Genomic DNA, 14511 nt, shown 5'->3' with positions numbered 1-14511 from the left:
AACGCGATAAATCATTCTCTCTGATTCTTTTCTCCATGAATAGGTATATATAGCGTTAGAATTAGGGCCAGAGGCGGTCCAGGGGGGCCATAAGCCTGGGAGGCGCGCCCTAGGGGGTGGACGCGCCCCCAGGGCTTGTGGCCTCTGGGTGCCCCCCCTTTGGTAACTTCTTGCGCCAATATTTTTTATATATTCCACAAAAATTCTCCATAAATTTTAGGTCAATCCGAGAACTTTGATTTCTACACAAAAATAACACCATGGCAATTCTGCTGAAACTGGTGTCAGTCCGGGTTAGTTCCATTTAAATCATGCAAATTAGAGTCCAAAACAAGGGCAAAAGAGTTTGGAAAAGTAGATATGATGGAAACGTATCAAGGAGTTTCATGAGTCTAGGAAGAACCGCCTACAGAAAGATTATATCAAATACTATGAGTACAATACAAGGTAACTGGTATTACCGTCGCACTTGCACAATTCATATATTCATACCATGAACTAAAATATCTCCGCACCTAATTTCTTCATTGCACGAAACACCCTTTACATTTTAAGCTCATGTTATTTACTTTATTTAGTTATTTAGTAGACATCTTTAAGTCCTCTTTTTGCTAGCATTTTTAGTTTATTGTTTGCCCAGGACAGTAATAGTATTTGTAGAAGCTCAAGCAATACTTCACACAAGACTTGTGACACCTTGTGTGTGACGGAAACACCCCCATAAATACTCTCCTCTGCTCTTTGTTGGGACGATCACTCATTGGGATACTTCTACGGAAGTGCTACACTACCCTGTTTGGTCTGCAGGTACCACCGACAACTGGAATTCTGGACCTGCAAAAGCTACAACAGAGATAGATATTGTCCACAACTACAAATAACCTGAAAATTTATGGAGAATTATTTTGGAATATATAAAAAAATATTGGTGGAAGAAATACCAGAAGTAGGCCCACCAGAGAGTCACAAGCTCAGGGGGCGCCCCCCTAGGGCACGCCTGGTGAGCTTGTGGCTCCACCAGCAGGCCTCTGGGCCCATATTCTCCCATATGATGCTATTTACCCTAGAAAAAAAATCAAAAGAAGACTTTCAGGATGAAGCGTCGCCGTCTCGAGGCGGAACCTGGGCAGGAGCACCTTTGCTCTCCGGCGAAGCGATTCCGCCGGGATACTTCCCTCCGGGAGGGGGAAATCGAATTCATCGACATCACCAATGGACCTCTCATCGTGGGAGGACCAATCTTCATCAACATCTTCACCAGCACCATCTCCTATAAAACCCTAGTTCATCTCTTGTATTCAATCTTTGTCCCAAAACCGCATATTGGTACCTGTGGGTTGCTAGTAGTGTTGATTATATATTGTAGTTGATGCTAGTTGGTTTATTTTGTGGAAGACTATATGTTCAGATCCTTAGGCATATTCAATACACCTCTGATCTTGAACATGAATATGATTTGTGAGTAGTTACTTTTTTTCTTGAGGACATGAGAGAAGTCTTGTTATAAGTAATCATGTGAAGTTGGTATTCGTTCGATATTTTGATGATATGTATGTTGTTCTTCCTTTTAGTGGTGTCATGTGAACGTCGACTACATGACACTTCACCATACTTGGGCCTAAGGGAAGGCATTGGGGAGTAATAAGTAGATGATGGGTTGCGAGATTGACAGAAGCTTAAAGTTTATGTGTTACTCCGTAAGGGACTGATTTGGAACCCTATATTTCATGCTATGGTTAGATTTATCTTAATTCTTCTTTCGTAGTTGCAGATGCTTACGAGACGGGGTAATCATAAGAGGGTTGCTTGTTCAAGTAATAGCAACACCCTAGCACCAGCCCACCCACATATCAAATTATCAAAGTAGCGAGCGCGAATCAACTAAACATGATGAACGCGACTAGATGACAATTCCCATGTGTCATCGAGAATGCTTTGATTACTATAAGAGAACTTTTCGGCTTGTCCTTTGATATAAAAAGGATCGGACCATATTATTGCACCTTTGTTACTATTGTCACTTGTTACTTATTACGAATTACCTTACTACAAAACTATTTGTTACCACTACTTTTAGTACATGCAGAGAATATCTTGCTGAAAATCGCTTATCATTTCCTTCTGCTCCTCGTTGGGTTGGACATGCTTGACAAGAATTCTTGAAGAAGTGTGGCAATCTCTCGTATCATCATCATATGCTTGTCTCTTGCTTCCTTGATTAGCTTGACCACATCTAGGCAGTCCATTTGAATAACAAAGGCTGCCTGGGCTGGCTAGAAGGAACAAGATCATAGTACTTTGGTTGAACTGGGAATCGATCTCGGGACGCCAATGTCAATGGCCTCGCATGTTAACCACTACACCAAATTCAGGGCCTTCTTGTTTCATGACTAACTTTGCCACAACTAAACTTAGGCAAAGTGTGGCTAACAAAATGACCATCACAATGTGGCAAGATTTGGCAAAGAATTAAGCCTATGACATGTGGACCATATAACTAGAAAAGTGTGGCAAAAGCCATAAGTGTGGCAATGAACCAAACACATGTCTAAGATGTTGTGGCATGACTAAGGTTAAGCGGGGCAACCTTAGGCTAGGAACCAAACATGCCCTCAATTTTGTTTGTTTCTCCGACAAGAATTTTTGGACGGGGCGATTATTAAGAAACATCCATATTTTACTCTTTCTTTCAGTACAACATTAACATATAGTGGTATTATATACCCAGTGTAAAATGTTTAAATAAAGGAAACATAAATTAAAAAAAGAATTAAAAACCATGAATTTGGGGAAAAACAAAAAATTGAAAATTTCCGTACCAATTGAAAAGAGTTCACGAAAATGGGAAAAGATCACGAAATAAAATAAATCATGATTTAGAAAAAACTAATTTGACAAAAACACAAAATTGAAAAAAGTTCATCAGCCTGAAAAAAGTTTATCCATTTAAAAAAATCACGAATTAAATAAAATTTCATCAATTTCGAATTCCAAAAAGTATCATGATTTTTAAAAAATCCTCAGGGATTTTAAAAATGTTCAAAAATTTGAAAAAGTTCATCAATTTTGATGAAAAGAAGTTCACGATTTTGAAAAAGGCAAAAAATTGAAAATTTTCAATCAATTTGAAAAAAAAATCATGAATTCAAAAAAGTTCATCAATTTTTTAATTTAAAAATCATGAATTCGAAAAGGGCTCATCAAATTCTGAAAAAGTACACATATTTGGTAAATGTTCATTGACTTTGATAAAGAAAGTTCATGAATTTTTAAAAAGTTCATTGATTTTTTAAAAAAATCATAGGTTAAAAAATTTATCAATTTGAAAGCGAAAGTTCATGAATTCGAAAACAATTCACTAGATTTTGTAAATAAGTTCACAAATTTCAGAAAATTTCATTGGTTTTTAAAAGCAATTCATGGATTTAAAAAATCATGAATTTGGAAAAAAGTTAATGTATTTTAGTATAAGAAAAATAGAAAAGAAAAATGAACATCAAAAAAGAGAAAGAAAGAAGAAAAAATAAAACCCTGAGTAAAAACTGATGAAAAATCAGCCAAACAAAAGCCAAAATTAAAATAGAGAGTGGAGTTGCATAGTAAGAAGTGGAATGGAGTATTGTTAGGCACAACAATAGAGCCGTATGCGTTAGATACTGACTTTCGAAGGATTCAGTGAGGTGCGAAGTTTGAATCTCACAACCGCAATATTTTTGAGGGTTAAAAAAGGAAAATGGGTTGCGCTGGTTTGTTGAGTTGCCTTTAACCGGTGCTGAAGGCGCCAAATAGGAATTGGGGGGGTGGGGGGGTCCATAACGCAACGCGGCGGGAACGAGCAGTCCGGCGATGTCACTGATTCCTACGTTTCAGTTTTTTTCCCTCCAGCGAACCATTCTATATAGGTTTCCGAAAAATCACGCAAGAGAGACGCGCCGGGTGGGCTTTGAAGCCACACTGTCCAAGTGAGGTAACCCATGCCTTACCGCCTAGACTATTGTGCTTCTTGTGTACAAGTGCTTTTCCGAACAGCTTTATCCAGACTTTTTTAAACCGATTTTTTCCTCACACGTGCAGTTTTTTATTATGAGCATGGCGTGTTTTATACCTAAAGCATGGGATTTTTTACTTAGAGGACAGTAGTTTTATTATCAAGAGCATTGTCATTTTAATAATTAATAACATGGCATTTTTTATTATTAAGAGATGACACTTTTTGAATTTGGTCATCACATTTTTAATAAAGAGGATGGATTTTTTTTTGACTTTTGGTCATGGCATTTTTATAAAGAGGATGGAATTTTTTATATTATAAGAGGATGGGATTTATTATAAAGAGTACATTTTTTATAAAGAGGATGACGTCTTTTATTATAAGAGGATGACATTTCTTATAAAGGGTATGACATTTATTACAAAAAAGGATGGCATTTTTTATAAATAGGATGCCATTTTTTTATCATAATAAGATGATGCCATTTTTTTTATTATAGAATGGCATTGTTTGATCATGGCATTTTTCATCATTGCATTTTTTATCATGGCATTGTTTATAAATCCGCCATGCACGATTTATATATGATTGCATTTTCCCCTTTTCTTGTACTAGTTGATATACATGATAAATTTCTTGAGATGTGGTAGTTTATATTACTTTTCTGTCATTTTCCTTTTTCTATGTAATGGGCTGCAAGGCCTAGTAAAAGGCCGGGTCGGACTGGGCTGATTCGTCGCCTTGGGGGTTGCTCTGGCTAATCCCATCGAATGATTGAAATGGGTCTACAACACATTTTGCGCCATACAGGAGCTCGAATGCACAGGGTAGATGCGCGACTGGGCCAGCCCACCGACGCGAAGGCGCTTGTGTTTCCTATGCGTGACCTAAAATCGCGAGCATTCGATCCCACGACCTCGATCGCAGCGGACTCCTGACCGCGAGTCATTAGCCACTCCACCACACATTAGAAGCTGCACGTGAAGGCGCGAAAACGACAAGAACACACAACAGGGTAGAGATTTGGAAAACATGTCCTGAAAATTACGAACAATTTTGAAATGCCGCAATTTTATTTTGATATTCCAAACAGTTTTAGAAAAAATGTGAAAAAATTGCAATTATGTTTTTTATGAAAAACACGAACATTTTTTGAAAAAAATGAACATTATTTGAAACACGCACATTTTCTTAAATTGTGAACATAATTTGAAAACGTGATTTCCTTTTTAAAATTCATGAAATTATTTGAAATACGGACATTTTATAAATTGTGAACAGATTTTGAAAAACAAAACCTTTTTTTTGAAACTCCTGAACATTTTTTGGAACATGAATATTTTATGAAATTGTAAAGAAATTTTGAAAGCGAGAACATTTTATGAAATTGGGAACAAATTTTGAAAAGGACAAAAAAATTGAAACATGAATATTTTCTGAAATTGTGAACAAATTTTGTAAAACGAGATGTTTTATTGAATTTTCTGTTTTTTTAAACGAGAAACATAACAAAATTTGGAAAAGGGGAACATTTTTTGAAATTCCTGAACAAATTTTCAAACATGATTTTTATTAAAATTGTGATGAAAATGAGAACATTTGAAATTGCAGGCAAATATTTGAAATTTTTGTACAAAAGAGACGGGAAAAGGAAAAAAGGAAAAAGGAAAGAAAAAAGAAACATAAACATAAATACAAAAAGAAAAAAAGAAACAAAGAAAGAAAAAACATAAATAAGTGAAGGAAAAATAGAATGGTTCATAAACATTCTAGAAGGTTCACAAAACCAATAAAACCCGCTGGAATCCTCTAGAAGATTCCCAAAACTACCTACTACAGATGGGCCGGCCCAATCGCTCGCTCAGAGGAAGAAATAAAAACGAGTGGGCCGGTTGGTCTTATTCTTCGTCTCTCCTTTTTTTTTTTCTGTTTGATTGATTGATACGGAGGAGTTGTGTACGAGAAGCTTCTGGTCGGCGGGGGTGGCGGTGGATGTGGAGATTACTCCGGCGAGGTCTGCTTCCGACGAACCACCAGGTGCTCTCTCCAAGACCGTTCATCTCAGCCCGCTTAACTGCACGCAGATTGTTTTTGTGGGCGTCGCCTAGTATTTTCGTCAAACAGATTGCGCGCGCGCGCCCCTGCGCTCCCTGTGGCTGTGAGGTCTGCTCAACTGAAATTGCTGTTCACTGTGATGCGGGATGCTATGTTGGTGGACGAATCGGGGATAATCGAGGGGGGGATCGCTGGGAGGTGGGTTCACAAATTTAGGGTTTAGTTCAAACTTTTGCGATCAATTTGGTCTGGTACCGACCATTCTGGAAATCGTAGTTATTACACACTTCTATATCTGTCAGTTCAGTTGCAGCGGCTTCAGAGGATTGCAGAACTGAATGCCTACGATTTTTCCATACTCAAAGATGGCATTTCTCTGCTTGCTGTTCTGTTCTTCAGTTACCCAGCTTGGTCTGCACCTAGCATTGTGCTTCTGTTTCTGCTGGTGGATTGTCACTTTATTGAACAGGTGAAGTGAAGCATGTCCTCGCTAAGTCGATGCGCGCTCAAACCCACAAACCTCTAGCTAGATGTACCGTTTCAGATGTTATCCGTTTCATGCCGAACCGTCAGTGAGGTGTGGTCCTGGAGAGAGGGCCAAGATTGAGATGGCACCACAGTAGGTGTAAAGTGCTAGTCAGATTACTGATGATCCTAATCCCCTGTCATGTCAACTGTATAACCTGAGTTGGCCCGTTAAGATTCAATGCCCCTGTTCTTCTAGTGGTCCTATGTTGCTCTGATGCCATCTAACATAATGAGTTTGGCAGGATTGAAACAGACCTGGCCACTGGCCACACTTATCGACGATTTCATCTCTATCATGACATAACTGGTGTCCAGCAGAAGAGAAGCACACGCATGCCATTGGACCCCATAGGAAGTTTCACTTAGTTGTTGATGCGTAACTTCGTGTCATCACCTGAGGGACACAACAAGTACTTGTTGAAAGTAACAGAGATCTGTAAAGTTCTCGATTGCTTTGTCCCTTGTAGTAGGTAATGTATTATCTACATGTTTGGTTTCTGGCCCGCCTAATCTCCGTTTGAAATGGCTTTGCTAGCAATCTTTTCCATGAGGCTTTGCTCGTTTAAGGAAATGGCTTCCATGATAAGCTATATGCGCACTCAGCTGGGTAATGGTTAACGGTTACATGGTAAAGCATGTGCTGATGTGCACTACATTATGCAACCTTTTTACTGAAGTTAATGCAACTACGTGGAGATCAATGGGGGCTCAAAGCTACTAAACATAGCTAGTGCGCCAAATAAGTGTCATAGTAGACTTTTTCCTATTTATTTTGAGTAATTTAAGAATACAATAGCATATGGAACATGATATATAGTTAACTAGCAATTCCATTCTCATTTTAAAACTCAGTAAAGCAAACATTTTTGGCCTTCTAAATATTATGTGCCAGACATATCGATGCAGAGGGGGCTCTGTTGATTTGTTGTTGTATATAATCTACAAGAACTCTTCTGCTGCTATCTCATTTTAGAACCGCTGATTCATTTCATGTAGGAGGGTTACTAATAATTTGAAAATTCTCTAGCAAAGAATTTTAGATTTACAAATGGGATTAAATTTATTTATGACACTCCTAACTCTGTTGCGTGTTTAGTGTTACTTTTACTAGGAAAGGATACAAAGTAGGACCTTCAGGAAAACTACTTCAGGTTTAATTTCTTAGAAATGCCAATGGACTTTCATGTTCTAGCATCAGATGTTTACATCTCAATTTTTCACCCAAAAGGCCTGACATTAAGAAGTCTACTATCTGATTTTTACATCTCAAATTTTCACTCAAAAGGCTTGACCTTGAAAAGCATGTCAACATACTGTTTCTCCTTTTAGGGAGTCCAGGAGGACTATTTGGTGTATGGTGTTATCTATTTCTCACTAGATGTTGCTCAATTATGATTAGTTCTGGACTTGCGATTGTTTCAGTTACTGTCTCGGTGCATTTATATCAAGACATGTATTCCTATTACTGCTCAGATTAATGGATCTTTTCTGTAAATAATAGGTTGTATTGTCGCATTTGGCCTGAGTAATATCATGACCACACTCAACACTGATTTCAAAGAATGTACATAAATTACTTAAAACATATATTTTTACTTTATTCCATTTGTCTGCTAATGTTGGAATGTGAACTTCACATTCTCTCTTCCAGTATCGCATCAATAGGAAACTCATTAGATGAACTACTCAAATGATAACACATGAAGACCACTAACATAATTATAGTTAGTTTAGTTTTTCTCTTTCTTTATCCATGTTTTTTGTTTCACATTTTTATGATGTAAGCATGCATTGCAAGCCATGAAAAGTAACGACAAGCATGCTAAAACTATTGATGAAGGCACTACACTACCAACTTCTCTTAGGACAGACAGAATTATATCATCGCATTTCTAGGGTTGGATTAAGAAGTCAACAACCCATTTAGTACTAAAAGAAGTTACTAAAAAGTTGATATCCATGATTAGTGATCTAAAGCGAGTGCACTATGCAGTATGCACTGCAAATAAATAAACAAGTTTAGAAACTTCAGTGGTTACCTGATTTTCAGGTAACTGGTTTGGCAAGTCTTACCAGTGCATGGTGGTACCACTTCCCCACACACGCACACTTTCTGTCTGGAATGGACACACATATACATCATTACCTTTTGGAGCTTATCTCATTGATGACATCAATAGCAATATGCTTGCACAAGTTCCAACCATGCTCTTTCTTTTTATCCTTGTGATCTAAAAGCATCTGACTGACTCCATTTGGCCTTTGCTTTGTGGGCACAATAACATTGTTCACAACACATAGAAACACAATGAGTTGGAGGAGAAGTCGGCATGCACAAGCATTGCCTGCATCGCTCCAAAACTAGTCCTAGTCCTAACCCCCACAAGCCACTTCATGGCGCTCACTGTTGACTTCATACAATGATCATTCAGGACATGCCCTTTGCTATTTAGGAGAAACCATCAAATGCTTGAGTAATTGCTAGCTGAAAGAGTGGCCATTAGGCCATTACACACTTATATTCCATAGTAGTCAAAACATATTAAATTTGTTTCATGCACCTTCTGGGAGGAGAATAATTACATCTCTGGTCTAGATGGAGTGAATTAGGTTTAATACCTACCAGATCATTTGATCATTAAGAAAGATGTTTCTCTTATGAGTATCATCATGATCAGATGGCATGGTAGGCACAAAACCCATTCTCTCAACTGTGCTAGCAAAGGTTCTAATTCTTCGGCAAACTGACTTCATCATAGTCATCTAGGGATAGGAACACCTCGTCTAAGCATGAAAGCTCCATGTCCTCCTCGTGGAAGCTCACTTGCGAATCGTAGCTCGACTCGAACACTCGACACACCACCCAATTGCTGCATTCCTGCGATGATCATCCATGCATGTTGGACACGTTTGTCATGCGTATATGATACTGCTAAATGCAGAGTAAGAAAATGTCAGATGCGATAACATGTATGCAGCACTCACTTTGTCTGGGTGGTCTTTCTTCTTGTGAGACCGCTTGCGTGAACTACCTGAACTGCTGGTACCCCCATTCCCGTCAAGTAAGTGGTACTCATGCATAACCCAGTTGGTTTTGGTCGCCTGAAAGGGCTCCCCAATGGAGAAGACGAGTGTCTTCTTCAGGCCGACATGAGAACCGCCACTACTTACTGCCTCATCGGCACCGATGGGATTCCAGCACCCATTTTGTGAGGTCCTACTCTGTGTTGCTTGGCTAAAGAAGTACCACTGGTTCCCTGCTTGAAGTGCTTTGCCTTGAAAGAGTTGTCAGAATCAGGACTAGACATTACTTGTGATATGTACAAAGGTTTGTGAAAGAAAGTATTAGGTACATACCATTCAGCTCCCATGGATCGTAGCGATTCTGAGGCAGCGTAGGGACGATGTCAGGTCGGCATGGGAGGAGAGCCGCCTTGCGGCGGAGGAAATGGATGACGAGTTCTTCGTCGGAGGGGAAGAAGTGGAAACCAGGAGGAAGGTTAGTAGATCCACCCATATATGCTGGAGTAGATAGAGTAGAGGAAGATGGAAGGCTGTGAGGAAGGAAGATGAGAGCACGGGTGCTTGCTTCACGTGGTTTCTTAGTAGTATTTATAGGGATTGTATGCGTGTGTGTATTTGTACGTAGAGAAAGGGAGAGAGAGGGAGAGACGTGCAATTCAAGGAGTGTTGAAAGGTTTTGAAGGCGGCTGCAGCATGGTTGCTTTGAGAAGCCTGCCAACTTAAGTGTCATGCTTCCTTTTCCTCACCATTTTTTATATGGAGGGAGCTAATGATGCTACGCAAACACTAATGTTGGATTTGGAGAGGAGTATCTCCTATATATTTGATGTTCAGAGCATTTGTTGCAAATTGCTCTACTGTTTAGATGGATCGTTACGAACTAACAGAGCCCAATGCATGCATGCATGGTGCCTCATCATGCTCTACATATTTTATAACAAAGACGGAGAGCAAGACAGACAGTTTCTTGCCTAGCAATGATGCTGGTTTGGGTGTCCTTAATTAGGAATTTAGGATGGCCTTTTGCGGATGTATTTGATCGTCGCTGACTCCGCTTGGATATGTTACATTGTATAACCATCTCATCCATCCAAAGTTTCAGTAGCAGACTCTTGCATCATAATCAAACATGATGCTTGTGTGCTACTTTAGGTACACTTCAAAATACCATGTCTGCCCAAGAGAACTGTCAATATAGCGTAATATCATGTAATTGGAGTTTTCTCAATCCTCCCATATGTCCATCCATATCTGAGATCAGGAGAAGTGAATGACGAGCTAGGTGAGATGACAGAATCAACAATTATCTGATACCAGAAGTAATGCGAAACCTAATCTTGCCATTAAATTATTGTGCTGATTTGACCAAAGTTTTTGACTTTCTCTCTTTTTTGACGTTTGTTGGATATCGTGTAGATATCAAGCAATCATGCATCAAATAGCACCTTGAATTTGTTTGGACCAACAAATAGTAATTTGATTTGGTTTTGACCGCTGATATGCATGCTTGTGATCTTTACAGCCGAAGTGCATACTATATATGTTCCCTCAGCCCCAATATTTCAGGGATATTTTGTGTCACTTTTATTTTTGAGGGCCATACCAGGTTTTTCATATTCTTCAGGTTTTAATAGTTAGTATTAGCATACATTACCCCTGTCGGTTCATGTGAGTGCAAGTGTTTACCTGAAGTGAACTACTCCCTCCGTTATAAGGCTTTTTAGAGATTCCAATGCAGACTACATACGGAGCAAAATGAGTGAATCTACACTCTAAAACATTCCTATATACATCCGTATGTAGCCCGTATTGAAATTTCTAAAAGGTCTTATATTTAGAAACTGAGGGAGTAGTTAAGAAAAGCCCCAACTTGTATTAGAACAATTAAGGAAAAAGTCTTGGGTTTGATTTGTTAGATCGTTTGTTTGGGTGTGTAAAGGCTATCCTAGAGACCTAGACTTGCCTATACTTCTTTGCCCATATCATGACAGCTTAACTTCTCACTGGGTGATATGTGAAGCAAAGGTCAGGTCCAACACAACTGGGCATGCACCATCAACCGTGTTCTGAAATTACCAGCACAAATGGGGCTAGCAAGCGTCCTGCGTCCCCAATAGTGGGGTGGGTCTTGTGAGTGCCTTCACTGTATAAATTTTGTCTGGCATGGGTGCATTCCTCCTCCTCATGTCATGCAGTCGTCACCCTTGTCCAACCATATGCTTTTTTATACATCTTGACCATCGTCATAATAATCCCCCAGGCCAGCAAGTTGCAGCAGGGAGTTCAGTGGAGTTGTGGCAAAGTACAAAGCGCATCACTTGGAGATGAAGCCACTCAAGCTCCTCCTGCACTGCATCCTTCCCATCTATTTTGTGCTCATGTTTGCGAACTGCTTCATCAGAAAAGAAACGCATCAATCATTTCAAGTTACTTGTGCTGGCTCGGTTTGCAAGAGACAGAAATAATTTGGCAGGCATCACTATTATGACAATGATTCATGACACTATCTATGACGGCGACGCTACGCTGTTGAGTATTTGGGTAAAATACCACCCTGCTAAGTAAGCTGTAGCCCAATGGGTAGGAGACACATCTGCCTATGGCAGAGTGTGGCTTATGTGTCAGCTGGCAGAGAGAGATTAGTTTGTGTTGATGCAGTGTGGATAAGATGTTAATCTCTTGAGATGATATGCTAAGTTGCTAACCACTACCAGCCCCTAATATTTGGTGAGATGCTTATCTTGGTGCGTGCAGGTGCAGGACCCTCCTGATGATCAGAATCGTCCAGGTAAGTAGTATCCTAACAGCTCAATCTGTGGCCTCATATAAAAGAAGGGGAAAAGGGTAGAGATGATAGTCAATCATTCCATGGTGCACACACTCATGCATGCACACACTACTCGCTGCACTTTTATCCTGCCTTTTCTTGCTCTCTATCTAGCCATTCTCTTTAGGAACAGTTTTTGTGCATGCCGTGTCTCTTTATGGCAGGCCATGTCCATGTAAGATTGGGCAAAGTCCATGCACCACTTGAGCTAGCTAGCAGATGAAGTGGTGGCGTGGTGCTGGTGGTGGCATGGCAGCAGCAGCACACGTAGAGGTGGGGGTATCTAATAATCCCCGGAGAGGGGAGCCCGCGAATCATACAAAGGGAGCTTCCATCTGCCGGTGACGACCTGATGACGCAGTTGTGCATCTGCATTCCATTCTCTGTGTGACAAAGTAATATGCAGGGAACAAGTCGACAGAATCTTCAACGATAGTACGAGTGTCTTTGCACTATCAGTTGCACATGTTTCATCTTCGTATTCTTGCATTAGGACTTATAAGAGCAGTTGGTTAGGAGCAGAGTAATCGTGCCTGAATTAAAAAGACCCATGGTTTCTTCTAGATAGATAGACAGGTCAAAGACTGTTGTGTGCCTGAATTAAAGCTACCAACTATATCCCCAGATCAGATAACATGATGATAATAACCTAAATTTGCATGGAAAAATGCTACTCTTTGCATGGGTGCACATATGAATTAAAAAAAAGACGTTTTTCAACTTCTGAAAAATTGTGAAAAAGTGCATACGTGCAGAGTATGGATAGAAACTTGTCTTTGCATTTTTTTTGTAAAAACAAAGACCACCTACGCCCTGCAAAAAAAAAAAAACGCCTCGACACAACAAGTGAAGTAGCCTTTTGTGTTCGAACTTTGTTTTTTTAGTTTCGCATACCTACGACCTGCAAAATAAACTCTTCACAACAAGTGAAGTAGCCTTTTGTGTTGGGAGTTTTTTGTTTTTGTTTCGCACAGTTTGCAAATTTATAGGGACAAGTTTCTAGTATTATTTACATGTATGTTTCTTTTGTAACTTTTAAAAACTTGGGGAGTGTGATTCTTTTTTTTAAGCTTCTAGTACTCTATTATTGTGTGCATGTATGTTTTTTCTTCATAACTTCTCAAATCATGGAAAATGTTTTTTTTTTCTTGGTAAAGAAACGGGCTCATATATATCCACCCAATGCCCTGGAAATTTATGGTCTCCATAGGCATGCTGCCTCAACTGAACTTTCCATTTGAGCTCGGGCAGTATGTGTTTGATTAGATACAGTTTCATCTGGGCTAATCTGGCGTGCATCGGCATGGCATCGGTGGGTCGTCCACTTCGTTCTCTGCCTATTTTGGGGGCTGGAATGTGCTCTGGCCTCTGGGCTATCTATCCCCTCTGCTACTACTGTTGCAAGCACCAGTGCACCACCATGTATGGCCTCGGCGGCACTGCACTGCACTGTCATCCCAACATGCCATCCTCTGCCAGCGGCACCACGGTGGATTGGTGGGTGGTGTTGGAGGGAGCGACAGCAGGCCAAGGTTAGCTTCGCTCCTGCTTCTTTCTATCTTTCGCGCCGCGCCCCCTAGCTTGCATTCCTTGAAATGAGCCCTTCTTCCTTGGCAAGTCGAAATAGACATCGAACTGCGCTTCCCACTGATTATTGTTCTTCATATGTGCTGTTTGTTGCAGTACGTTTCTGATGGATGATTGCTTCATCTTCTCACATACTCCAGCTGCATCTATCTCTCTCTATTGACGGCCAGAAAGGTACCCAACCCATAATTGCATGTTAACCACCGACGGTTACAGCTTGAAAACGGTGTTTGCTTGTAGCTAGACTGAACATCGTTTGCAAGACCATTACAAGGGACGGAGGGATCATTGTCGTCGGCAAACAATCGGAAAGATTGCGAGGGCGGGAGACATAGACCCCCCACACACGTTGGTGTCTTCTTGGTGCAGCGTTCGTGCGGGTCTATTTTTCTTGCGTACTATCGCTGACGTGTAATGCTACTAACTAGCTTCGATCGACCACTATCGGTGATTCCTCTGCCCTCCGCTGTCTAGTGTCTACCTACGGTGGATGGATACC

At 40.1% G+C, this 14511-nt stretch overlaps 1 protein-coding gene and 1 long non-coding RNA gene across 2 annotated transcripts; one reads left to right on the top strand and one right to left on the bottom strand.

Annotated features, from left to right (window-relative positions):
* The first annotated feature begins 5943 nt into the window (after window positions 1-5943).
* On the top strand, window positions 5944-13231 carry LOC119364334. Its single transcript, XR_005174835.1, has 3 exons — window positions 5944-6028; window positions 11629-11728; window positions 11859-13231. It is a non-coding gene; the product is annotated as an uncharacterized LOC119364334 (long non-coding RNA).
* Window positions 9023-10187, bottom strand: LOC119364333 (NAC domain-containing protein 104-like). The gene is made up of 3 exons (XM_037629794.1): window positions 9932-10187; window positions 9560-9849; window positions 9023-9452 (listed from the first exon to the last, which is right to left on the bottom strand). Exons 1-3 carry the CDS (start codon window positions 10089-10091, stop codon window positions 9303-9305), a joined length of 600 nt encoding a protein of 199 aa, XP_037485691.1. The 5' UTR covers window positions 10092-10187; the 3' UTR covers window positions 9023-9302.
* Window positions 13232-14511: the final 1280 nt, after the last annotated feature.

The sequence above is a fragment of the Triticum dicoccoides genome, chromosome 2B (assembly GCF_002162155.2).
Source record: "Triticum dicoccoides isolate Atlit2015 ecotype Zavitan chromosome 2B, WEW_v2.0, whole genome shotgun sequence".
Lineage (NCBI taxonomy): Eukaryota > Viridiplantae > Streptophyta > Magnoliopsida > Poales > Poaceae > Triticum > Triticum dicoccoides.
This window is presented reverse-complemented; position numbering and strand designations above follow the sequence as displayed.

Excerpts from the sequence above, each read along its gene's own strand:
- LOC119364333 (XM_037629794.1), bottom strand. The coding sequence starts at position 10,091 with ATGGGTGGATCTACTAACCTTCCTCCTGGTTTCCACTTCTTCCCCTCC. Across the intron at positions 9,850-9,931 it reads CGATCCATGGGAGCTGAATG|GCAAAGCACTTCAAGCAGGG; the intron begins GTATGTACCTAA and ends AACTCTTTCAAG. Across the intron at positions 9,453-9,559 it reads AGAAAGACCACCCAGACAAA|GAATGCAGCAATTGGGTGGT; the intron begins GTGAGTGCTGCA and ends TGATCATCGCAG.